This window comes from Eulemur rufifrons, chromosome 3 (genome assembly GCF_041146395.1).
Source record: "Eulemur rufifrons isolate Redbay chromosome 3, OSU_ERuf_1, whole genome shotgun sequence".
In the NCBI taxonomy this organism is placed as follows: Eukaryota; Metazoa; Chordata; class Mammalia; order Primates; family Lemuridae; genus Eulemur; species Eulemur rufifrons.
The window spans coordinates 56,217,136-56,242,933 of NC_090985.1; the positions used below are offsets into that span (position 1 = coordinate 56,217,136).

Genomic DNA, 25,798 nt, shown 5'->3' on the forward strand with positions numbered 1-25,798 from the left:
TCTCTTTTACTTGACCTGAGAGGTCCTGGGTGTCCCTCATCTAGATAGCAAAAAACATTGACTTAATTATGTTATCATATGTTGTGAAAGCCTCTCCTGGACACAGAGAAATCAGATCATTTTTGCTGAAATTTTACTCTTTTCTGATTTTTTCCATCTCGTGTTGCCCAGAGACAGGGCTCTTCATTATACCTTATTTTTTATCAGAATATTCTTGAATTTTTTTTCTATGTTTATATAATCCAGGAACCAAGTTGTTGTGTAGGTAATTCCATTACTTTCTGGAAGGGTATGATCATTTTTCTTGAGAATTCCACCATTCGTAGACATCCAGACACTCCCCATTCACAGATACTCAGATTCAGGCTAATGGTTTTGCACAGAAGACTGTCCAGGAGTTCATCTGCCTCTTCCTTTCAGCTTCCTTCCTTCTCTATGATTCTACGTCCCTAAGATTATTCACAAGTCAAAGCAGGATTCTTGTCCCTGGTGACATCAGCATCGATCATCAGCCAGTCTCACTCTCTGTGCATCACAGAATGACCTGCCCTCCATTCGCAGGGATCACCATGGTGGGATCTTTGTGGAGTGCTCTGCTCACAAGGGGTTTTCACTTGCATTATTGCTAGTGATCCTGAAGTTATCATCATCAAGTTCATGCAACTGTCAATTTCTAGATGAGAAACTGGTCATGAGAAACAATCTCATAATCACAGAGCCACTAAGTGATGGAGCTGAGTCTGGAACTCAGGTTTTCTAACCCACGATCCTATACCATGCTTCTTATAAGCATGATCTCTAAAAGTGCTTCCTGAAATAAAGACAGGAGAGGGATGGAATACATGCTTGAAAAAGCTACTCCTTCTCCATTGTATTTTTCTGACTTTCAGTTGAGAAGGGGGTTAGGAGATTAGGAAATGTTATAGTAGTTTCCTCCTATCATATTCTGTCTACTCACTCCTGTCGCTCTTGTGCTTTTTTTTTCTTTTACAGTGATGATCTAACCACAACAGGGACTGACCACTGCACTTTCAACACCTGCCAGAAAGCTCTCGGGAAGGATGATTTTACTAAGATTCCCAATGGGGTGAATGGTGTTGAAGACCGGATGTCAGTAATCTGGGAGAAAGGCGTGGTGGGTGTCACAGGATCCAGCCTCGTTTCGCCTACTTCTTTAGCCAGGATCCTGTCCGTTTGGGGACCAGAGTGGCACAAACTTCACAGAGAAGCTTTTTGATTGTTTGGACTAGGATGGAGCCTGGGAATGCAACACTGTCACCACCACCACCATCCCACCCTGCAGGATATAATTTTCTTCTCTGCATGGTTTAGGTTAGAGGATGCATTGTCCCACTTTGCAGAGACATTAGGGGATGAATTTAGATTGGGTACAAAGAGGGTTATTCTTGAAGTCTCTGAAATGTTATCCCCCTCCTGCCTGATTTCTCGAGTTCTGAATTCTATTGCCTCATGTGTCACTGGTATAAAGTCTTGAAATGATAGAAAATACATGAAGGATGTTTGTTATGTTCATACCTCCTTTTCATGAAATCTTTGTTGATGTCTCTTTTTAAAGAACCCTTGGAGATCATATTTTAAAGATTGCTGTGTGAAGTCGCATAAATAATAATTCAAAGTCTAGAAAAAAAGATTTAAAAAATTCCTATGACTAAAATATTTCTCCTTGAGGATATAGAAGAATCAAATGACTGAATGTCTATGTCCGGCCAGTTGATAGGCGTAGCTGTAAATATCAGCCTGGTTAGGCCTGAGGGCCCACTGCCATGCACTTCTCAGCCATCCCCTAGGAACCCTCCCTCAGATGGCATCCTAATCATATCTCACACTTCAGAATCCTCTTTGATTTCTTTTCCCCTACACGTACCATCCACTGCTAACCCAATTAATTGTTCACCAAGTCTTGTCAATCTTATTTCCAAAATGTCTCCTATTTCCATCTTCATGGCTCCCATTCTAAGTTGGAGGCCCATATTTTGTTTGGGTCCTTGCAGTAGTCTCACAGTTGGTGTCCTTGCCCTCAAGGTCTCATTTGTTATGATCTATTCTATACTCTAGTACCAGAGTTACCATTCAAAAATGAAGTTCTGTTCATAGTACTTTCCTCTCAAAACCCCTTTAATTTTCTCCATTACTTATTGGCTGATAGCTGAACAATTAATTTACATGTAAGGGTCTTCAAAAGATCTCTAAAGCCCCATCTGCTAATCATCTTCCTCACCCCCTCTGCCTCCACCCTAACTCTAACCATCCCAGATAACTTCTCTTCTCTTTCTCTTTGCTTAGCTTTTCTTGGTAACAGTCCAACCTTCCTCTTGAACTTATGCTATGAGTATCTTCATTCCAGCAGATTTCCATAATCTGTTATAGTTCCCAGGTAAATAAATGGCTTTAAAGTGATTGAATATTTCTTTATAACATACAGAAAAACTGTGTTACTTTCTGAAACAGTAAGATAGTTTACTTATGGGAATATATCTTTCTGAACATGATTCTTAATCATTTTTGAGGCAGGGACCCTTTGATAATTAAATAAACCTTAAGGATCTTCTTACCATGTTATTGTACATAAGGATAAACCATCAACACTCAACATTTTTAAAAAATTCTGGAGAGGCCACATCCCTCCGAGTTCTGTCCATATTAAAATCTCTTACAATAGGCTATCCATAAGTGTTGGTTCATGTAAATTTCAATTGCATAAAATTGAACCCCTTTGTTGACAGTTTTATCTTTCTAAAAGCATTGACACCTGATTTAAAAGTATTGTTACCTATTTTACTTTAACACTTTAATATTCTATCTAATGTCTACATAATTATCTCATAAATCTTTGGTCTGCAATAAATAAGCCAGGTCATAAATGTCAAAAGTAGTGGTGGTAAACTTTAAATGAAAATTAAAAATACCATTGCTAACACTTAGCTATCTTCTGTAGCAATCTCATGTGATTCTAGGAAGAATGAGAAAAATTAATGGGGTTGTTTAAGTTGATATGTTTTTGAAAAGTTGTCTTCAGGCTTTCATATGTAGCCTCATTATCTCCATCATTATCATTATGATTGTTTAATACTTTTTTTTTATTTTTGGAGACAGAGTCTCACTGTGTTGCCTGCACTAGAGTGCTGTGGTGTCAGCCTAGCTCACAGCAACCTAAAATTCCTGGGCTTCAGTGATCCTCTTGCCTCAGCCTCCCGAGTAGCTGGGACTACAGGCATGCGCCACCATGACCAGCTAATTTCTTCTATTTTTAGTTGTCCAGCTAATTTTTTCTATTTTTGGTAGACACAGGGTCTCACTCTTGCTCAGGCTGGTCTCGAACTCCTGACCTCAAGCAATCCTCCAACCTCGGCTCCCAGAGTGCTAGGATTTCAGGCGGGAGCCACCATGCCCAGCCATGATTAACACTTATCAGCATCCTCAGATGTTGGCCTCTCAATATAAGAAATTAGGTGCAGTTCTGTTTGGTTTAAGAGATGCAAGCCTTGTACATTTATCAATAGCAGATTTTTAGTATTTGATAATTAAAACAAATGCATTTTTTTCTTTGAATTGTTTTATAGCATTGTGGTAAAATGGATGAAAACCGATTTGTGGCAGTTACCAGCACAAATGCAGCCAAAATCTTTAATCTCTATCCAAGAAAAGGAAGAATAGCTGTAGGATCAGATGCTGACATTGTTATTTGGGACCCAAAAGCCACAAGGTAAGTCTAAGTCGTTGCCTTCACCACGGAGAAAAAGCACTAACTTGCAAAGTGATTATGCTTTGGCAATAATCAGCCTTTTCTTATTAGATGATTTATTTAGCTGTGCTCAGGTATTTTGAGCCTATACACAAGATAAAGGTTTTGATGTGCAAATATTCCTTTGTTTTTCTTGGCATTCTCTGGAAATGGATATGTATATAAAACCAATAGGAATTTACCACTTCAGTGCCTGGCAAACGCCCAAGTTCACATGGAGGAAAGGTACAGAGCAAGGAAGAAAATAAAAGGCTTAGTTTGAAAAGAGTTGAATTGAAAACTCGAAATAATTACAGCCTTTTTGAAGCTTTCAGAGAGAAAAATTCCAGCACAAAGGATGTCACTTTTAGTTAGCCAAATTTTCCAGTTGAGTTCATCTCGAGCCTATCATTCCCAATAGACTCTAGCTTTTTGTTTCCAATTTCCATAATTCTATGTTAATATTGCAGATCTGGCAAATTCCACCAACTCAGGAAAGCATTCAATAAGGGCTGAAGCTCTGTTAATTTCTCCTTACAGGATGTTAGCACAGACGACACCTGTATTCTGATTTGTGCTTTTCATAATCTTTGTAGTTGTAATGGAGACAATCCCATTACATATCTTAACATTCTGTGTGCGTGTGTGTATGTGCATGTGTAAACAAGGTTACGATAGGCCCTGCTGCCTTTATTGTACAGGCATTTATTCAAAGTCTATTAGGTTTTCTATTGTAGTCAGCAAAAGTCTATAGTTGGAGGAGTGATATTATCACAAAGGCCCAGCTTCAATTGAAGAGCTCCTGGGCGACCCTTGGGGAAAAGACCATTTGAATCACTAAGTTACCATCGCTGTGAGCCTAGAAACAAGCCCCAGATGTTCCCTCAGAAAACACTTGGTTTTTTGTGCTTGACACTCTCTGGACAGTCATTTTCCCCACCCAGGGATGGGTTCACATGGTTGGCAAGCCGTGGTCACGGCAAGTAGCCTTTAGCGACACATTTCAGAGTATCCCCTCATCGCTGGTTCCATGTGATGCAGTGAAGGGTGGTATAAACATCTGATATACACAAATGTCCTAAGATGCCAACTAGGCACAACTAAGGTCTTTGTCATTATGTCAACAAGGAACTATCACCCATTTAAGGACTAAATATCTGATTGTCAAATGATCTAGGTCCTTCTCCCTGCATAAGAAATGAAGACAAGTAAAACCAAATGTGGCAGCTTCTCTCTAGTAGCTAGAAAAATTGTGCTTGGAAGGCAATAAAAAAAATTGCTTGGATTTGGATTGATCTGTGGCTGAATCGAGCATGCTGTGTTTAGAGAACTCCTGATATTTTAAATATCACTCAACTGAGGGCTGTTGTATACCCAGCAGGAGCCTGTCCAGGGTCATCTTGGCTGTAATTCAAACAATTTAGGCTGCTCCCAGGGCTGGGACCAGCTCAGTCTTCTGAAATAATTATGGCTTAAGGAAATCACAAGATTTAATCAGAAAACCTCGAAATTTGCAAAAGGGAGAAAACTAGCATTTGAAAGAAATATTTGTGAAAAATGATGTTTTTGAAGTATACCGTCTGGGAGAGTCACAGTAATGTCAATAATTAGTACTAATTTGCACTTGCACAGCTCTCAGCAGGTTATAAAAATGCTTTGGTATCTAAAATGTGATTTCCCAGGTAAGACAGATATGATCACCTTATGGCAATGAGAAAATAATAGCTGCACAACAGTGCAAGTGACAGATTTGATGAGAATCCTGACCCAATGACTTTGACTTTATAAACTTGGGTGTTACTTGTGAGACCCAATACCATGCTATCTCCTTAGATCAAAGCAGAGCACTTTGTAATCTACTTAATTGTTCATATTCCATTTTTTTCTTCCAATCAGGTGGTCCAGTAACTAGAAGCTTTTTTGAGTTTGATTCCATTCTCTGTTACTCCTTACCAAAGGTGGGGGGAAATGACAATACTCTATTGAGTGGTGTGACTAATGATGTAGAGAGCCTGAAAGGCCATTGCCTGTGGTTCTTCTTTCTAACTCTGCACCTGAGTAGCTCCAGCAGGGCCCAGCCTCAAGAGACCTCATCAGAATTTCTAAGAACAACACCAGCTCAGGTGTAAAGCATTGTCTCCCTTAGACAACCGGACAAAGAGAAATGACCTGAGCCTAAGGTTGTGAATAATTCACTTACTTTATTTACCATATATGGCTGCTTGGAGGGTATTTATAGGCTGTGATTATGTCTCCTTGAGTCATGTTTTTAGACTATATAAATTTAGACTACTTTCTCACAAGTTTTAGCTACTGATTTCTATAACATCGTTTTGTCCTTCCTTTCCTATTCAGTTGTTTCAGAATAGCACATAATGATCCAGATGTGTTTTTTTCTTTAAGATCTATATATATTACCTGCTTAATTTCTCTCATTTCTAGCCTAAGAATAACTAACTTAAGGTCAAACTATAAAGCTTGTATATTTTGCTTTTAAGTTTCTCTCTCTCATCAGTTCTTTAATATTTCTTATATAATATCTGTCCTTCACTTTATGCAATAATGATAATAGAAATTAAATATTTACATTTTTATAAGTATGTCTTTCGAGAGTAAAGATACAGATTTAGCATTTAATTATTACTATTAAGTCTTCTTTATCTATGTCTGCTCATTGTGCACACGTAGGTGCTAAGCAAACACAGCCAAAACCAGCACACACCCCGGAGCCTCATGTGCAGGTTCTGACCTCAGCGCCATCAAAGCGCATTTAAAGTCTCTGAAAATCCACTCTCTCATATGTCAAATGAGATTATTAATAGCTGTCACGCCTACCTCACCAGGTTTTTGTTAGGGTCACACGAGATAATACATGTGAAAATGCTTTGCAAACTGAGAATGTGTTACACAAAGACAAGATATGTATTATTGTGGTTATTTTATATTTATGTAGTTTGGCATCATTCTTTGCAGTACATTATCATGTTTAGATGTTTCAGCTATTTCTCCTGTGGTGACCAGGGATGAACCACAGGATTCTATTTCTCTGACCCTCAGCTCCTTTTAAAAAATTGAAGACCTTTTTGTTTTTCTTTTCTTGTTTTACAGCCTTTTGACAAATGGAGAAATATTTTCAGGATATATTGAATTGATCTAGCCTCCCTTGGATTTCTTTAACGTATTTGGCTTATTCTATATCTTGCTTCTCTAATCCGTTAATTTAAAATTTTTCTCTAAGCTGCCATCAGAATATTTTGCACCATCATTATTTATCTTTTTTAATGTGAAGATTGCAGAACGGGGGAAAAAGGAGATGGGGCTGTTGAAGAGGAGGCTTCGTAGAACAATGAGTCCGGAAGAACAGAGGAACAAAGAGAAAGCGTGTTTATGGTGCTTCACACTGAAAGAGAGAGATGGTTGCAGAAACTGTGTGCCGAGTCTTTATCTGGGTCGACCACAGCACCAGCTTTCTCTATTCCTGGCCTGGCTGTTATGAGAAAGTTGCTCATCTGGGCTGGCTGTTCCCAACCAAAATTTATGCCGATGACCTCAGCGAGGACCTTTCTGATGCATGACAGTATTTTTAGCCTTTTCTAACCGTCCGTGCATCATCCGTAGCTTTCCACTGTCCTCAGACACCACCCCTATCACTGTCACAGCCCACCTCTTCCCACCTTGCACCTGCTGAGCGCAGCACACCTGCTTACGGTCCTGTGCCACAGTCTTTATTTACTTTCTCCCTCGTTAATATGCTTGAGGACTAGTTTCTTTTTAAAAGAAATGTTTTATCTTAGAGTATTTTAGATTTGCAGAAAAGTTGCAAAGATAGTGCAGAGACTTCTCGTATTCCCTCCAGTCAGTTGCCACTATTATCATCCTACATTGGTATGGTACATTTGTCACAATTAATGAGCCGGTATTGATGTGTTATTACTACTAGAGTCCATACTTTATCAGATTTCCTTAGTTTTTACCTAATGTTCTTTTTCCATCCCAGGATTCTGTCTGGGACCCCACGTTACAGTCTGTTGTCATGTCTCCTTAGGCTCCTCTGATCTCTGACAATTTCTCTGACTTTGTTTTTGATGACCTTGACAGTTTTGGAGGACTACTGATCAAGCATTTTGTAGAATGTCCTTCTCCTGTGATTTTTTTTGGGATGCTTTTCTTGTTAGTAGCCTCAGGTTATGTGTTTTGGGGAGGAAGATCTCAGAAGTAGAGTACCATTTTCGTGATATCACTTGAAAGGTCTATGCTGTAGATATGACTTCCCATTACTGATGTCGGCCTCGGTCAGCTGACCGAGGTCATTTTGCCGATTTTTTCCACCATACAGTCTCTCCCCCACTGTCCATCTAGTACTTTTTGGAAGGAAGTGACTATGTGCAGCCCATACTTAGGGAGTAGGGAGTTTTGCTCTGGTCTTTTGTATTAGTTGATTCTGTCTGACGTAGCCCAGGCCCAGTTCGGCACAGAGTAGAAGCACAATAAATGTTGAACAGGGGACTGAGAAGGATACAGCCTTCCACACTGCGGGGAAGACTGGTGTGACTGAGAAATGGCACAAAGGAAAATTAGAAGGATTCTATTTAACACCAGCTATGGTGAGAGGAAAAGTAGGAGAATTTCCCCACTTTATGCTTTTTACTTATTGCACATGATCAGTAAATGACTTTTTTTTAATTTCAGCATATTATGGGGGTACAAAAGTTTAGGTTATGTATATTGCCCATGACCCCTCACCCCCCCACCCCAGTAAATGACTTTTGAAAGCATGAATAGATCAAGATGAATGTAAGTAGAAAGGATTTTCCAAGGAGAGGAGGAAGAACTGCTCCTTCATCCATGAACTCACTCTGCACAGAAGCACCTGGGCGAGCCAGACGCTGAGGGCCACGTTTGGGTGGGAGCCAGGCCCTGCCCTTGGGACAGTCAGGACAGGACTGGAGATGTCAAATCAAATAGTCCCAGTCTAAGAAGGGATGTGTTAACAATATCACACCAGCGGCAGAAACAAGTTGCCACAAAATTTCAAAGCAGAAAGATCATTCTTGTGTTAGAGCAGATAAAATTGCATGTGAGAGGAGAGTAAAGGAAGTGTCTGGCCCTAAAAGTCAAGACTAAACATGGAAGCGAGATAAACCGAGGCATTGATAGGTGGATCTGGGAGGAGGCAGGTAAGGCCTGGAATTGCGTAAGAGAGAGAACAGGTTCAGGCTGCAGAAGGGAATGGGAAAGTGAGGAGGTCACAGGATGTCTCCAGTTTTAATTTTGTCTATGACAGACAGAGGCTATTCTAAATAGAGCTCACCTTGTGGAAAAGTGTTACTTCATCAAATGAATAAATGGATATCTCTATGGAGGATTTTTTTCTTGCAAGAAATTCTTCTCTTTTATTTTACTTAGCTTATTTTAATATCAGCTGCAGGCTGGTGGTGTACAGCCTTTCTTTCTGTCCGGGCACACCATTAGATGTTGGCCAGAGCTTTCCTAGGAAATTTCCTGAGCCGCTTTTAGCGAAAACAATAGTCCTACTGACTGGTTAGTATCTCGAATGCAAACAACACGCATTGCACCCCGGATGCTGAAGGGGGCGCCCACGGCCCACCCTGAGCTCAGTCAGCTCCTATCAGGCCTTTCGAGCTGCTGGTTATGCAAGAACAAACCAGCCTCTGGAGAATGGAAGCATTTGCTAATGATTTTTGTCTTCATGGTACATAGATGTTTTCATTTTTTTTAAATTCTTGTTACTTATTAATGGCATGTAGAAGTATGCTTGCCACACGTCTGTAAACCTTAAAAATGGACTGCTTTGAAGTTACCAAAGGAGACTGGTAGGAAGGAAAGCAGGGCAGCCATGCTTGTTTTTGTTCTTTTAAACCTGCAAAAAGCCCGATGATTCCAGGTTGAGGGATTGGACATGTGCTGATGGATGGGGAGTGGGCGTCTGCAGGGAGGTACGGACATCCTGATGAAAGATTACCTAAGACATTACTAGCCTGTAAAAAGTCCCTGCAAAAATCAACTGCAATAGCTTTTCTGTGTCATTGCACAATAAAAAACAAACTGCATTTAGTGCAAAGAGAACATTCACCTTTTTTTGGAAATAAAAGAGCCTGCTGTATTCAGCTTGACGGCTCACTGACCCAGTGTCTATTGCTTGTGACAGAGGTATGTGTCCTAACACTTCACTACTTGGGTCAAAGCTTCAAATTTATGGACATATTCCCTATCTAAATGTTTGACCCATTTCTGTAGAATATCTTGATCCTTAGAGGCGGGGGAAGAAATCAGGAGCATGCTTTTCATGCGGTGTCGAGACGGAATCTTGTGGTGTCATGTGATCAAGACACAGATCAGCCAAATTGGTCAACTTGTTAAAAATCTTATTAGAGAGAATGGCATGTAAGTTACTTGCAAGCCCGTAGCAGCAGCAGTAACTCATGTTCTTGCAATTTAAGACTATCCTCCGAGCTTCAGTTCTTTGGTATTCATTAAATAGCACTTAGTTACTATGGTAACTGTCCCTTTTCAGTATTTATGAGCTACAGGATATCTCACAGAATCTCAGGCACACAAACACACAGCTAACACATTGTGTGCACTGGAACATTTAATGAAGACTTCTGGCTGGCCTGTTTCTGCAGAGCAGGCATATTTTGCTCACAGTTATTTTAGTTTATTATTTTTTAACTCAATTATAGTAGGCTTTGACCTTGAATACACCATTCTTGAAAGCATTGTGCCATCTTTCCTGCTTAATTTCCTTCCCTTTCTCATCGAAGATAGAGATAAATGAATTTAACTTTATATTCAGTGAAGAATAATGACTTGCAGCTTATGAATGTGTCCCTCTGGATTCTAGAAGGGGCCTTGTGTGTGAAATAAAGCAGGGGAAGAACGACTGTCACCCTTGGGTTGTGGGGACTGTAGGGTGTGGGGAGAAAGAAGAAAGGAAGAGTAAGGTGCCCTTTGGCAAAGGGAGATGATTGTGGTTTATTTGTGTAACTAAAATCATCAGTGACTGTTTCACAGAAGCTACTAGGCATTTTCCCTTGAAGTTGCACATTGTGTATCATCTAATTGTGCATGGTAATTGATAATCCTCCTCCTCCTAAAATAAGCATGCACGCACACACCCACACACATGCACACACACGGGCGCATCAACATGGCAGCCGGTGATCCTGCTCGTAAGAGTTGGTCAGCCTGAACACTGCTTTTCATGCCTGTTTCTATGAGTGTTTATCACTAACTCCTCCCCTGGTCCCTTTACCCACAACCATCCCAGTGCACTTTGTGTGGGAGGAGAGAGCAGGAGATGTAGGCCTTGTCCTAGGTGCATGTATGGAAATAAAGACAATTTATGCCATGATTTTTCATTGTGTTGTCTTGCACAGGTTCACAAAGGCAACATGGTGTCAGGGCCACTGCTCGGGGGGTCCAGGTTGTGCTTTTTGCCATTACAGAGGTACCCTTCACATAGTTGTTCCCCCCCAACACACACATATAGTAATTATGCCAATTTTCTGGCATATGATATCAAAATTCCTTGAGAAACAAGTGCTTTTTGCTAACCCACAAAATCCAACCTGTCATCTGGGCTATTTGGAGGAGCAGTGCCGTAGTGTAAAGAGGAAGAGTTTTGGGTTAAATTCCTACTCTGCCACTTACAAGCTGGATGTGACCTTGGAAATGCTACTTAAAATTCTGAATTTCAATTTCTTTATTTGTAAAATGGGCATAATGATAATATTCATTTCCCAGCATTGTGGTGAGTGTGTATGCTAGTGTACATAAGATGCTTGGGACATAATTAGTGTTCAGTAGGACTTGGCATATAGTAGGTGGTCTGTTAGTCACAGTAGGTGGTCAATGTGTGGAATGAGTGGGAGCTATTATTAGCTATAGCTGTGATTCAGAAGTCCTTATAGAATGACTTAATTCAGACCAGACCAAAAGATACTAGAATTATATTTCTCATAAAAACTCTATCTCCCATGTTTCTTGCATACCTCCAATTTTCACTAAGAATGACTAAAATGAGAAGCTGGGATGGATTCTTTGGCTAAGATAGCCTTATTAAATCAGAATTCTTAAATGCCCCAAGAGCTGACACCTTTGAAAAATTATTTGCAATGAAATTGTTCAAACAAACCACCTAACTACCTTTATGACCTTCAGAAGACATTTGCTTTTTTTAAAAAAAATTTGGATTAGGCATGAAAAAGCTAGCTTTGTTGATTACATATGAGTAAAATTTTAACCATGATTTATTCCAAGTTGTTTATTTAAACATGTTCTTATGCAACTGAACGTTTCAAATGAACTAGAAATGATTTCAAGGGACTTTACCACTAATAGCTATATTTTTTTCCAAATTATAAAAGAAGAGGAGTGTAGAAATGAATTGCAGTAACTCATTCTATCATTGATCACTTGCCTTTGCCAGAATAAGCACAGTTTATTTTCAGCATTAGGACTGGGCAAAAAATAAGCAGCAAGGGAGGTTGGGTGAAAGGCACAGGCTTTCCTAACTAAGCACCTGCTATATTTTTCTCCCTACCCGACATGTATGTGTTTCTGTCTTTGGTATTTGCCTGTCTTATTTACAGCTAGATTGCAGACCTGCTCCAGGTACATACAGAAGCTCAGTAATCATTTGTGGAGTGAATAAACCACACACTAGTAGTCTTGGGCCAATGAACAAATGTGGAATTTAAATTTTGTGTGAACTTTCTCTATCTGCTCTTGAAACTGGTTCAAGATCCACATTTTACATTTTTTTCCCTTTGAGTTAAAAGAAAAAAAAGAAAAGAACTTTCAGCACTTCTGTCTTCTTTCCCAAAGCTTGACAAAAATACAGTCCAGAGTTGGTGGCTAGTTAGCACCAGCAGACCTGCTTATTAATGGGGCTTAAGCCAGGTTTGATCCTTTTGTGGGTCAAACAACTCTGTTTTTTCGGTCTTGGACTCATCACTAATTCTAGCCAGTTTTCTTAAGTACACGGTTGTGGAGGAAACAGAACACAGAGTGAAAGTGGTTCAAAGGAAATTTAATATCAGTACCTGAAAAGAATCCCAGGGTCCTTACACTCTTAGCGTACAGCAAAAAGCCATGGCTTCCTACAAAGGCCTTTGGAGAAATCAGTATTAAAATACGCCCCTCCCTTTAGAAGAAGGTCACTATGGGAGTATATTTGGAGACAGTGAGTACTGCAGGGGAGGGCAGTCTTTTTCAGTGGGCTGACCAAAACACCAAAAAACTTAAAAGCTTATTTACCTTTTTTTTTTTTTTTTTAAATGGAGGGTCTTCAAGTGTGGTTCCTAGACCAGTAATATCCACATCATCTGGGAATTTGTTAGAAATGCAAATTCTCGGGCCCTACCCCAGACCTGGGCCTCAGAAACTCTAGGGGTGGGGCCCAGCAATCTGTTTAAACAACCCCCCCAGGAGACTTCTGGTACACATTCAAGTTTGAGAAACTTTGGTTTAGAGTCCTAGAGTTGAAACTCATAAAGTCCAGTTAACTCTCTCAAACAGAATTCTCCATACCCTTGCCTGATTACTGCTCGTTTTAGGGAACTTAACTACCTAACAAAATGGTCCAGTTCTTTCTGGGATGGCTTATAATCGTTAGGGCATTCTTCCCTTGCTTGCATTAAAAATTACCTCCTTCTAGCTCCTAACGTGTTTGGCCTCTGGAACTACGCAAAATATATCTACATTCTCATATGATGGTTCATTCATCGATTTATTCATTCATTCAAGCATTTGAATGAAGTTATTGGCCCCAGAAAGCCTTCCCATCACCAGAGAAGCATTTCCAAATGCCTCGATGTGTCCTTAGGTCCATGATTAGCAGAATCCCAAAGGCCCGACCTCTCTCCTGCTCATTCTTCTCTTGACACATTCTTGTCCATGTCCTACGAGCATGTGAGTCCCAGAACTGGACATGTTTCTGCCTGTCTTATTATCAGAGCAGAAACGTGAGGCTGATTCTTTTTATAACTAAATGCAGAAGTTTGCATTTCCCTTATTACGTTTTACTAGGATGAACCTTATCAAATCACTGTATTTGTAGGTCAAAAACAGTAAAATGTGAGCAATTATATAAGCTTTTAATATCTTATCCCATTAATTTAGTTAGTAATTTAAAAACTTATATCAGGTACTCTCTGACATTTATGTCAAGATGACTAGGATTACAGTAAATGGTTGCTTTTCTACATCACACTGTTAAGTCTACTTGAGCAGATAGTACTTACAATGTCCATAATTTTTTAAAATGTAGTATTTATTATAAACAAAAGGTACAAAGACTAATGCAGCTAATGCTGTGTATTAATCTTCCCTCCCCTCACCAACTATCCTAGATTTGGTGTTTATCACTCCCACGCATTTCTTTCTGTTTGTACTATATATAGATGCATTTCCAAGGCATCCATATATATTAATATATAATATGACATGCAATACATATAATATTGTATATTTTAGCTTCATATGACTTGTATTACACTATCTTCATTGTACAACTTTTTCAATGTTATGATTGTTGGAGTTATCCATGTTGAAATGTGTAGGTTTCACTGCTGTATGGTATTCTATTTTATGAATATACTATAATTGATGATATATTATTTTGCTGGCTGATATTTAAATTGTTTCCAGTTCTTCACTATGTCAGACATTGTGTATCTTCGTACCACGTATAAGAGTTTCTCTAGGGCATTCATGAGGCCCCTGGTTTGTTTTACAGGAAATGCTGTCACACGTTCTCCAGCAGAAACATATAAAATTGCTTGATTTTTGTATCTAAAGGCAGAAATTTCCACTTGTATGTATGATATTTTTATCTTGTCCCACATTCATTTATTCAGTCATTAGAAGCCATCCCTGACACCACGTGCTGAAGCGTCGCAGACGGCTGGAGACAGGGGGTGAGGCGCAATCCCATTCTTTGCCAGGGTGGTCAGGGCAGGGCCAGCAGAGAGGTGGGGGCTTTTGCTTTTTACTCCAGTCGTTGTGTTCTGAATTGCAATTAGCTCTCACTGCCAGAGTAAGCCCACCATCCAGCAGATTTTTCTGGCCAAATCCACCGTGTCAGAGCCACAAAGGCAAAGTTTGTAGGACCAGCAACCCTGGCAGGTGTGGGCCTAAAGCTGGGATGTGGGTGGGGGAAGTAGAGACAACTCAGGCTCAGGACACTTTCCCCTGAGATATTCACCTTTAGACTTGAGTCAGTACCTATTTTGCTGTTCTAACTGCACACTTAATCCTTGAACTACAGAGTATTGGCACCCACCCAAGACACATGCACACAGACATGTAACTGTTTCCTATTCATCAGGCCTCTGATTACAGCCGTACATGTTTTGCACAGCCATACACATTGGCTCTTGATTTCCTGACTCTCATCACATATAAGCTGAGATCTGGGAATCCAAGGTCAGTGCTTCCTCGCTTCCTCGTTGTGTTCCAGAACAACAGATTGCATGTTCTGTCCTTGGTTACAAGTGTGCACTTGGCCAGTGCATGGCATGGATCCCTTGCCAGTGCTCCTGGACGTCAGTTCTGAGCACGTCCTGCTGGCAGTAGGGCTTCTTTGGACATCAGAGGGCAGTAGACATTTTTTTTTTTTTTTTTTTTTTTTTTTGAGACACGGTCTCATTCTGTTGCTTGGGCGAGTGCCGTGGCGTTAGCCTAGCTCACAGCAACCTCAAATTCCTGGGCTCAAGCGATCTTCCTGCTTCAGCCTCCTGAGTGGCTGAGTCTACAGGCATGCGCCACCACGCCCAGCTAATTTTTTCTATTTTTAGTAGAGACGGGGTCTCGTTTTTTGCTCAGGCTGGTCTTGAACTCCTAAGTTCAAGCAATCCTCTCTCCTCAGCCTCCCAGAGTGCTAGGATTATAGCCATGAGCCGCCACGCCCAGCCCAGTTGATTTTTTAGTTTAAAAGATTTCGTGTCCCAAGGAGTGGCTAGTGCAAACCAGAGAGCACTTGGGAAGGAGAGTCAGAGTACATTAGGTTTGTTTTGCAGCTGCAACTGGCATCACATTAAACCTATTGCCTAATTTCTTTTGTCTAACTTGATTTCTCTTCGGCTGGCAGGCAAACGGATCAATATTGTTTTTTATGCTGAGATTATGTTGCCTGAAGGAAATTTTCCATTGGTTCGCCGTGCCTGCCTGCAGGCCTGTAACTGGGGCTGCGTGCTGCCTGGCAGTGAAGGGCTCCCCGGACATGCACACAAGGCCTGCCATCTGCCCACAGCCCACGGACAGCGCCTTCTGGCGGGGGTCAAACGGGCTGCCCCTCTCGAGGCAGAACTTGGCATTCATTCGTGCTGGGGCTTTTTGCACATTTCTCTGCCCATCTTCTAGTTTTGCTTTATTTTTTCCTTTCCTGTGAAGCCCATTTCTCTCTACTTTTTTTCTATATTTTTTTCTATACTTGCAATGCTCTCTGCATCTCCAAATTTTCTTAAAGGTGAATTCTTTATATTTTTGCTATATTTTCTTCCTGTCAGCCCTCCACCACACCACCATCCTGCGCCATGATTCTGCCCTTTTCTTCTCACCAGGAGAGAGAAATGTTCATACTTTGCTCTATCCTCCTACCAAGCGTTTAAGGAAAGCTAAAATTCTGGAGGCAGGGTAAAAGAAGGCCATTTACCTACAAGAAAAGAAAGGCGCATTTATCTGTGTGGAAGTCTTGCTGAATTCCTTACAATGGTAGGGGGGAAAGAAGGTATCAACCAATTATCTGAAAACATGTATTCATTGTGTGTTCACCACATATAAGAAATTGCTGAGTACTGTGGGAGACATAAATATAAGGGGTAATACCTGTCACCAAAGAGGCTGCATTTTGGTAGGACAGACAAGATGTAAACATGGGAAAGGATAAATAACTTTTGGAAAAGAAAAATAACAGGCTCAACACATCAGTACAAGAGGTGGGGAAGGTCTCATGTGCCTGCCTCTTTGACAAATGAGGCACCCAAATAGTTGTCCAGAGTTGAGGTCATCAGTATAGACATCACAGAAGACTGGCTTGGGCTTGGGAAAGGGCTTTGAGCTAACGGAATTCTTGGAGGTGGCTCTGGGTAGGCAGATGGGGGCCATAAGTCTATCCAGGTGGAGAAGTTGGGGGCAAATGAGGGAGATGGATAAGATACAATCAAGGGCAATAAGGAGCCTAGAGAGTGATTGGAGAGGTCAGGATGACAGGGAGCTGAAGAGATCAGACCTGGCCAGGCTGCCAAGGGCTTTGACTGTTAGATTAAGTAGCTTCTGTGAGGTGGTGTGAGCTATCGAATGTCTTTGAGTAAGGATTTGAGTTTATGTAAATTGATGCTTCCCAATCTTACATGGCACAAGTAGAAAATGGCGTTATTTGCAGAGTGCACGGAGGTACAGAGAAAAGGACTCGGAGGCTGGGAGGAAGATGCAGCATAACCAGCTCAGCCTGGTTTGCCCAGGACTTTCCCAGTGTCAGCGCTGAAAATCTCACATCCTTGGAAACTCCCTCCGCCTCAGTGTAAACTGTAACTATCGGTCACTCTAGGAGGATGCTTTTGGTCAAAGGTGATGGTAGGAGCTCTGCCCACACCGGGTCACCCAGGTGCCTGAGTGTTTCAGCCTTGGGTCTGTGTTCATCCTTTGGGGAAATGTGATTACATAGAATTTTAGGGTGATGAGTGTGTAGGATGAATGGGAGTCAGGGAGAATGGTAGAGTCTGGCTTGAGAGAATAAGAACTCAAACAAGACATGGAAAATACAAAAATTTTTTAAAAAAGGAATTGATTTAAGAGATTTTTCCCAGGAGGAAAAATCTTCCCCAACAACTTGGTGAAAGATTGGAAAGGGAGTGAGGGAAAGGAGTCAGAAGGGACTTCAGAACAACTGCAGCTTTGTTCATTTATGATCTGAGCATTTATTGAGTGCCAGCTGGGTACAAAACAGTGTACTCAAAGCTGAGTGAAGAATTTCTTACCCCAAAGGAACTTGGGATCTAACTGGACAGATAAATACTCCAAATAGCTCAAATTACTATAAGTTAAAATATTAGGGTATGTGGCCCAGTGGTTAAGGAGCTCGGCATTTAGAGCCAAACTAGGCAGGTGCATTCAAATCCCAGCTGTGCTGATACTAGCTGCATGACCAGGGGCAAGTTTCTCCCCTCACTAAGGCTCAGTTTCCTCCTCAATAGAATGCACATGTGAAAATAATTATACCAAGAGCTAGGGGGTGTTGGGAGGAGATAATAACTTCAATTTGGTGTGTGGCATATAGTAAAACTTTAAGAAACATTCATATTGTTATCATATATAAAGTGCTAAAACATTAGAGATTTACAAACTAGTGGGGAGATAGCAAAGTAAATGACTTTTATAATGTAGGATTCTATTAATATAATGGAAAAAAAACCTTAGAAAAATCAATAATAGTCCCAAATTCCAGTTTATTTTGTCAATCATAGTTTCACTCCTGTTTATACATAACCTCTTCTGTACATTTAGTTTGTAACTAGTGTGTTGGTGAGGCACAATTATAACCACAATTGTAGTAGAATGCCCCTTAGACATTCAGTGCATAGGGACATTAAACATTTTTGGATGATCCAAGTATATATGTTAGAATCCTTTGATTCTAAGGCACTCTTCCCGACAGCATGACCAGTGGCCTCAAGCAAAGACTCTCTATATAATTTATTTATGTTAGGCCCTTTATCTAGGTTTTATAGGAATGCATAACTTACAGTTTTAAAATTTTTTTTTGCTATTTTAAAACCAAATTTCTGATTATTTCCATTGGATGGATTACTAAAAGCAGAATTATTGTATCAAAGTGTACAATCTTTTGATGCAGCATAATCCTTTTTTCCTTTTATTTTTACTCCTTTTGCAGGTAAAAATTGTTACCTTTCAGCTATAAATTGTATATATTTGAGCACTAAGGAAGTTGAACACTTTTTCATGTATATTAGTCATTGAGTTTCTTTCCTTATGAAGAAATAGCTATGCATGCCCTTTGTTCATGTTTCTTTTGCTAATACAATATTATTTGGTTCCTTATTTAAATGATCTGTCACATTTCTCTCAAACTCCCTAAGGTTCTTTTGAGAAATAAAAGCGATAGTTACATGAAAGTGTTTGCATAAACTGTAAAGCACTCTATGCACATTACTATTATTGAAACATTGACTTTGTTCATTAAGGCACATTAGAATCATGTTTACAGAAAAGAGGTCCTTGCAAATGCAGAAATAGCATAAGTAGAGTGTGAGCTCCATGGAGGCATAGATTATTTTAATCTGGTTTGTTTACTGCTGCAGCCCCAGCACCTAGGACAGTGCCTGGCATGGAGTAGGTGATCAATAAATGCATGTTAAATGAATGAGTGTATGATAAACCTATGGATGGATAGGGATTTTCTACATTCATCCACCAAGATGATTTCATTACATTTATTTATTTATTTGTTTGTCTTAAGCCAGAAGTGGATAGGGTTGTAAATAGTTGCTAGATCACAGCTGTCAAATAATGGTCTTAAAATTTTGGACATAGGAAACCCATTTCTTAGAACCTAATTTTCCTTTTGGCAATATTATAAGCCTAATTAATAATTCCCTTTCATATATTTATTTAACTGAGAAACCAGAGACAAGAGGAGTTTAATGACCCAAGAATGGCTTTCAGTAATATGATGAAACACCTCAGTTGTTTTGTTTTTAATATACCAGCATTTCTAATTCCGAAATATACAGCAAAGCTACTACTCTTTTCATGCCTCATTTATTGCTTTTCTGGTACTATGAGAATAAATTGTATGCAAGGTCTAAAAGAAAACATGACAATATGCCTTAAAATGGCTTCATTCTTTGGTTGCCTATTTTTGGGGAAAGGTTTTGCATAGAAATTTATGCTGATGAGTATAGGTCTACTGTATAGACCTAAATTCAGCTACTTGCAGGTGCTTGGTATCATCTTCTTTTCTAAAGTTTTTCTGTTATGTTTTTATCCCTAATTATCCTACCTCCATTATGTTTTCCTTTGAAAATAATATTTCTGAAAGAAGGTGGGGTAAAATTTTATATAAATGTACATTTAGCTCCAGACTTGTGCTCTGGCTGGATTACTTATAATGAGAGGCAATGTGTAGAGGTTAAGCACTTAGTATTTGCATCACGTAGTCTAGTTTATGATCTGAGGTGAGTTACTCAGCTTCCCTGAGCCTCAATTTCTTCATTTATAAGATAAAAAAAAATTAAAAAAAAATCCTTGCTTCCATAGAGTTTTAATGATTCAATGAAATAATGTATGAAAAGCTTCTAGAATAAGATTTACTATGTCAACATGTAGTAATTATAAGCTACCACTGACTATTTTTATTTATCAGCATCATATTTGTTCTAGATGACTTTGGCCATGGCTTCCAGCCACTGAGGTGCTATCAGTAAATGTAAGAAAAGCAAGTGAAAATGTTAATGGTGAATGCTTTTGGACAGCAAAAGACAGAGAAAGAGAGATCCCTGTGAGAAACTATCCCAGGATTAACCCATCCGGGCAGTATTAGCCAGTGTTCAATCAGAACAGTAGAAGCACTTGAATGTGTGTGTGTGTACACATGCATATGCGTGTGTTTATATACACAGACATGCACATACACAGTCATGTGTGTGACTTTACCTTCCACACTTGTGGGGGTCTGGACTCTCTGCAAGGCTGCTGTCCTCATGTCTGATGCTGGAGCTTGGAGTCCAGAGGGCAGGCCGTCGGGAAGGGAAGATGGAAGAGCCAGGACAGGGTGGAACCACAAGTGTGAGAAGATTAACACAGGTGCCGGTTCTTGTTCCTCTGCCCTTGGTGGTCTGGTGTGGACGGCTGCCTTTGGTCATGGGCCCAGACACACACACCTGGCCCAGGAGTCAGAACAGCTGAAGGGGGATCCAGGGAAATGGGGAGATTTGCAGACCTAACTACATCAATGAGTCAGCAGATACCATGTGTGCACTGTACGTGGCTGCTGAGTCACTTCCACCCTCCACACTCTGAGGCATAGAAGCCATTATCAATGGGGGTATTCATTTTAGGGAAGCAGACACTGAGGTTCAGAGAGGTTAAGTCACTTGCCCCAATTCACACAGCTAGAAAGGGCAGAGCTGGCATTCAGAGCAGGCTTGGTGGACTGCAGGATCTAAAGTCTTAACCATTGCACAGCTCACAGCCTCCCAAAAGGGCAGGCCAGGCAGGGGGCACCTATGGCACAGGGCTCCGACTTGGTCTCTTGAGCCTGACCACCTGGGTTTGTAATCCAGCTCTCCACTTACTGACGGTGTAACCTAGGGTGAGTTCTTTAACCTTGGTTTGCTTCAATTTCCTCATCTGTCAAATGGAAATTATTATAATACCCTTATCAAAGGCTGCTATATAAAGTCAGGGAATTGATGCACATGATTTCTTTGCAACAGTGGCCAGTGTTTTAAGCTCTCCATGAACTTGGCGGTTATGACCCCGGTCTGCACAAGTCAGCGGATCTCTGAGTGTCTGGCTGTGACAGAGGGTGTCACTCCCTTCCCAACTTCCTTATGGATGTGTTGCCCTTAGGCTCAGTGCTGATGCTGAGTCAGTTTCGAGGGCTGCATTTCTGCAGCTTTTTAGCACCACCACCTTGGACTCTGAGCTTTGTGCCTCCTTGAGGCAGACAGAGGTGACATTACAGTGACTACATTAGCCCCAGCACCTCTGTGACCGACAGCTGATCATGCTTCCTAGAAGCAGGCGCCTTTAGGGTTGAGTCAACCTCGAACCACACAACTTAATTGCTAACTGAGACGCTGAAGCTGTGCTTCTAGCTCTGACAGAGCCTCTAAGATGCTCTATTTTAGGAAAGTCGGTGAAACGCTAGAGTGTGCCACAGCTGAGAGAGATGATTAGCTGTCACCCACTTCTCACCCAGGTGGAAAGCAGGTAATTCCTATTAAAATTCCAAGTGTCTGGTAATCTTTTTAACGAGTGAAGAGTGTAGTGCTTTCATCCTTTGAGCAGGGGATGGACACTGCTGGCGGGGGCGTGGGGGCAGGAGAACGGAGTGGGATCAGCTTTGGCCTGACTCAGGGCCAGTTCCTCAAGCTGAGTCTCCATTTCCACATCTGCAAAATGAAAATAATAATATGGGCTGTTGAGAGATTCAATGAGGCGGTGTACCTGAAAGTGCATGGAATACAGCAGGTGTTTCACAGATAAGTGGCCACGTCTAAAACTGGCTGGGACAGCCATTGGTGTCCCTCTGCCCCCACAACTGTTTGGTCACCTTCCTGTGTGCTTTTTTTTTTCCCAATTATTATTTCTTTCCTTTTCTTTACCCTGCCCCCCTTTCTCCCTCCCTTTCTGTCCTCCCTTTCTGTCCTCTCTCTCAGCCAGAAAAAGCTGGCTACTTTTTCTTTCTTGTGGCTCTTACATGCCAAGTTTTAGGTCTTCCAAATACTCAAGAGCCTTGTGTTGTTATTGTTGTTTTGTTCATTCGTTTGTTTGTTTGTTTGTTTTTGCCACTGGAGACATTTAGAGCAGGGGAAAAGCAAACTTGGTTTGTAAAGGGCCAGAGAGTACATTTTTTAGGTTTTGTGGGCCACAGGGACACTGTTGCTACTACTCAGCTATGCTGTCGTAGCGCAAAAGCAGCCACAGACAATACGTAAAGGAATGAGTGTGACTGTGTGTCAATAAAACTTTATTCACAATGCAAGCTGTGGACTGGCTTTAGCCTGTGATCCAGAACAGTTGGCCAAGCCCTGGTTTAGAGATTTGGAGATTGCAGACTCCTCTCATTGAACTTCCAAGGTCAGCTCTTCTCATGGGCATTCTGATCTCCAGCTCACAGCAAGACGCTGAGGAGGCCGTTGGCACCTTGTTGATGGCTCTCTGCCGTATTTGTTCCATAGCACAGTCTTCAGACAGTGAATCGAGAAGTGAATGGCAAAGGTGACTTTGTTATTCACAACTATTACTTTGTTTGCTCATTCAAGTTTAGAAGGTTCTAAACAAATTCCATTTAGACACTTAAATCATAAGTTTGTTGTTGAGCAGTCAGCATTAGGTAAAGCTTCCTAGCGGTGGCAGAAATAGACACACATAGTGCTGGTACCATGAACACTGCATAGTTATTGACTCATTGTTTTGGGCCACTTCCAAAAGAGCTTGCAGACCATGTGCTGAGGTTAAAAATGAGTTGCTTTTTTTTCATTATTAAGGGGAGACCTTCATAGACCGGGGTTCAAGATCGACTTTGCTATGTGCTAGCTGCGTCCTAGACAATTTAACCTCACTTGTCCTCAGTTTTCTCATCCATAAAATAGGGATAAGAATAATAATATCGATATCATATGCATACTGTGAGGATTAAATAAGATAATGCTTTTAATGCCTAGCTCAGAGCAAAGAGTCCACAAACATTTGTTACAGCTATTAGAAGAAAATAGTTCTGATGGTGTTGGAGTTTCTGAGTCCTCTTTCAGTTGTGACTTGGGAATAGAATCGTGTGGCATTATGTTTGCCTTGTCACTGGCTCAGAAATGTTGGAGGCCAGGTCTTGATTCTTAATATTGCAGAGCTCGAAGTTCTTTCTAACTTTCAAAGGGCTACGTCAGCCAAACTTGGTGGGTTTCACACAATTTTTTAGCATTCTGGCTTTCATGGTTGTCTGTCCTGGCCATAGCCTTTTCTTCTCTCTTTTACTAGCATACCTCACTCCCTGGTTGTCAAGAAGTTATTCTCCAGTGTCAAACTGCATTTCATCTGCCAGCATTTATGCTTACTAACTCTTTTTATTTCCCTCAGTAGGATGGACAGAAAATAGGTCATCTTCTTCCTTTCAAGAAAAGAGTGAAGTTTAGAAGTTCCCAGACACTTCTGTTATTCAACTTCTCTTTTTCATTCTTTTGGTTAAGAGCCCTCCTGTCTTCCCTTCACATCCCAGCCATTCCTTTCTCTTCCTAAAATATGGAGCTAGAACTGAACATAATAAGTACCTGGCCTATTCTGTATTATCAGGAATAATATTGTGTGGATTTTACCTGGTATATTCCTATATAGAAAACCTACATCTTTTCCTGCTCAAGTTGTGCCCATAGATAGTCTGTCAAACAATGTCATCTTGCCCAAGGCAAAGCAGCTTTTCAGGAAGGGTGACAATAAAAATTATAAGACCAAATCCACTCATCACCCCAGAAAGTTATTTCTAATTCTTGCCAATATGTCAGGCCAATAGCCCAGCCTTCCAAAAGCTAATAATCACACCTCACCTATAAGCACTTACCTGTTTAATATTCATAAGACATACATCCTAGTATCATGCTAGCTTGGCTAATTCACATTCAGTTCTTGTGCCTTAAAGACACTAAATTATTTTTAGTTCTCTACTTTCTGAAAACTAGTGTACAGAACATGCAATATTTATGTTAAGTAATCAAAAATTTGCTAATAACTTATATTCTGATAAACAAATAGGTATATAAAATGCTTTCTAGTTGCCAAGTATTGTCTGAGGCATGGGAGGTGAAGGACATGGTACATCCAAGGTCGGCTCTTTCACGTCTAAATCTAATTTATCTAACTGTGATCTATGCCACCATCCGTACATCACACAGCTCCAAGGGCAAAATAGCAGAGTTAACTTTATCCCTTTAAGTCAATGTTTGGGGAGCATTTTTATGAACCTGCATTAAATGTTTTGTCATCCATTGAACACCAATAGAGTTTCAAGTTATTGTCCAATTTAGGTTTAATAACATGGCTAAAGCAATTCCCATTTTCTCTTCTGTAGGAGGCGGGTGTAGAAGTCTGAATAGAGGGTGGAAGATTGATGGGTGCACTGAGCAGCAACTTTGCTTAATAATGACAATGTACTTGAAGTAGCATCATTTAGCATTTCCAGGGATGTGGCTGCTTTGCTCCCCATTTATATAACTTGTCACATCCAAGAAATTGACAGAAGAGGTAGTTTGAAATAGACAGTTGGAACACATGTCAAAAAAAAAATTAACTTCCACAATGTGATTACATTGAGAATGACTGGTCAATTTTGGCTTAAGGATTTTTAATAGCATCCTAAATCCCTTGCTGCTAGACAGAAAACAGACCAAAAAGCATCAGGAAGCATGGAACAAGCTGCTTCCCACTGGTTTTCTGGTGGATTAAGAATGTTTTCATTGATGGCCTGTTTTCCAGGTAGCTTCCCATAGAGCTTTCAAGGCCCAGTATTGTTTGTAATGGTAGTTAAGGGTGCAGCCTCTGAAGTCGAAGGCCCAGGTCCACATCAGACATCATATTCCTATCTCAGCTACATGAACTCCCTGCCTGTGTGATGTAGGGTGAGTGACTGATCTTTTTGTTCTTCATAATCCTTATGTATCCCATGGGAATAAAAATAATACCCACCTCATAGGATGGTTGGGAAGATTTAATAATTACCTATTGTTGTTTCTTGTTGACTATATAAAGCATCATATAAGACAGGGTAAAGAGACGGAGTATATTTTAAAGATGCCACTAATAACTGACATGATTCTATTAACATGTTTTTCGTTCTCATGGCAACCTGGTAAGAATCCGTGCCATGGACAAAGTGACTAAATAGGAGAAAATTCACCAAAATATCTAAACCAGTCATTTCTCCGGGGTCAGGAAGACTCAGGTCGCTCTAACAAATTCTCTTCCTCACCACGATGTTCTCTCTGAATGCACAGGGGCAGTGTGGCCATCTCCCGCTGGCTTTGCTTCAGTGATTTTCTCATCTATAAGAGCACACGGCTCTTTGATAGAAAGCTATTTGCAAAGGGACAGAATGTTTTTCTGCAGCTGTGATGTGAGTGGTATCAAAGTTATTGACTAAGCTGGAAAATAGCTTAGTGTTATCATCAGGGCTTCTGCTCCCCTGTCGACTCCAGCCTTGGAGATGTGTGTAATTGGGACTCAGTAAGACAACCTTGACCCCCTCTGCGGCAAGACGTGCCTTTCTGATACAAGCTCAAAGTGAGCTTGACAAAAAGC

General features: G+C 40.6%; 1 protein-coding gene across 1 annotated transcript in view; it reads left to right on the plus strand.

Moving 5' to 3' along the window:
- DPYS (dihydropyrimidinase) overlaps positions 1-25,798 on the plus strand; it is a 75,072-nt gene that overhangs the window by 31,185 nt on the left and 18,089 nt on the right. Inside the window, exons 6-7 of the mRNA XM_069465438.1 lie at positions 994-1,135; positions 3,582-3,724. Of these exons, the coding sequence (XP_069321539.1) occupies positions 994-1,135; positions 3,582-3,724 (285 nt within the window). The remainder of the gene's footprint in view (positions 1-993; positions 1,136-3,581; positions 3,725-25,798) is intronic.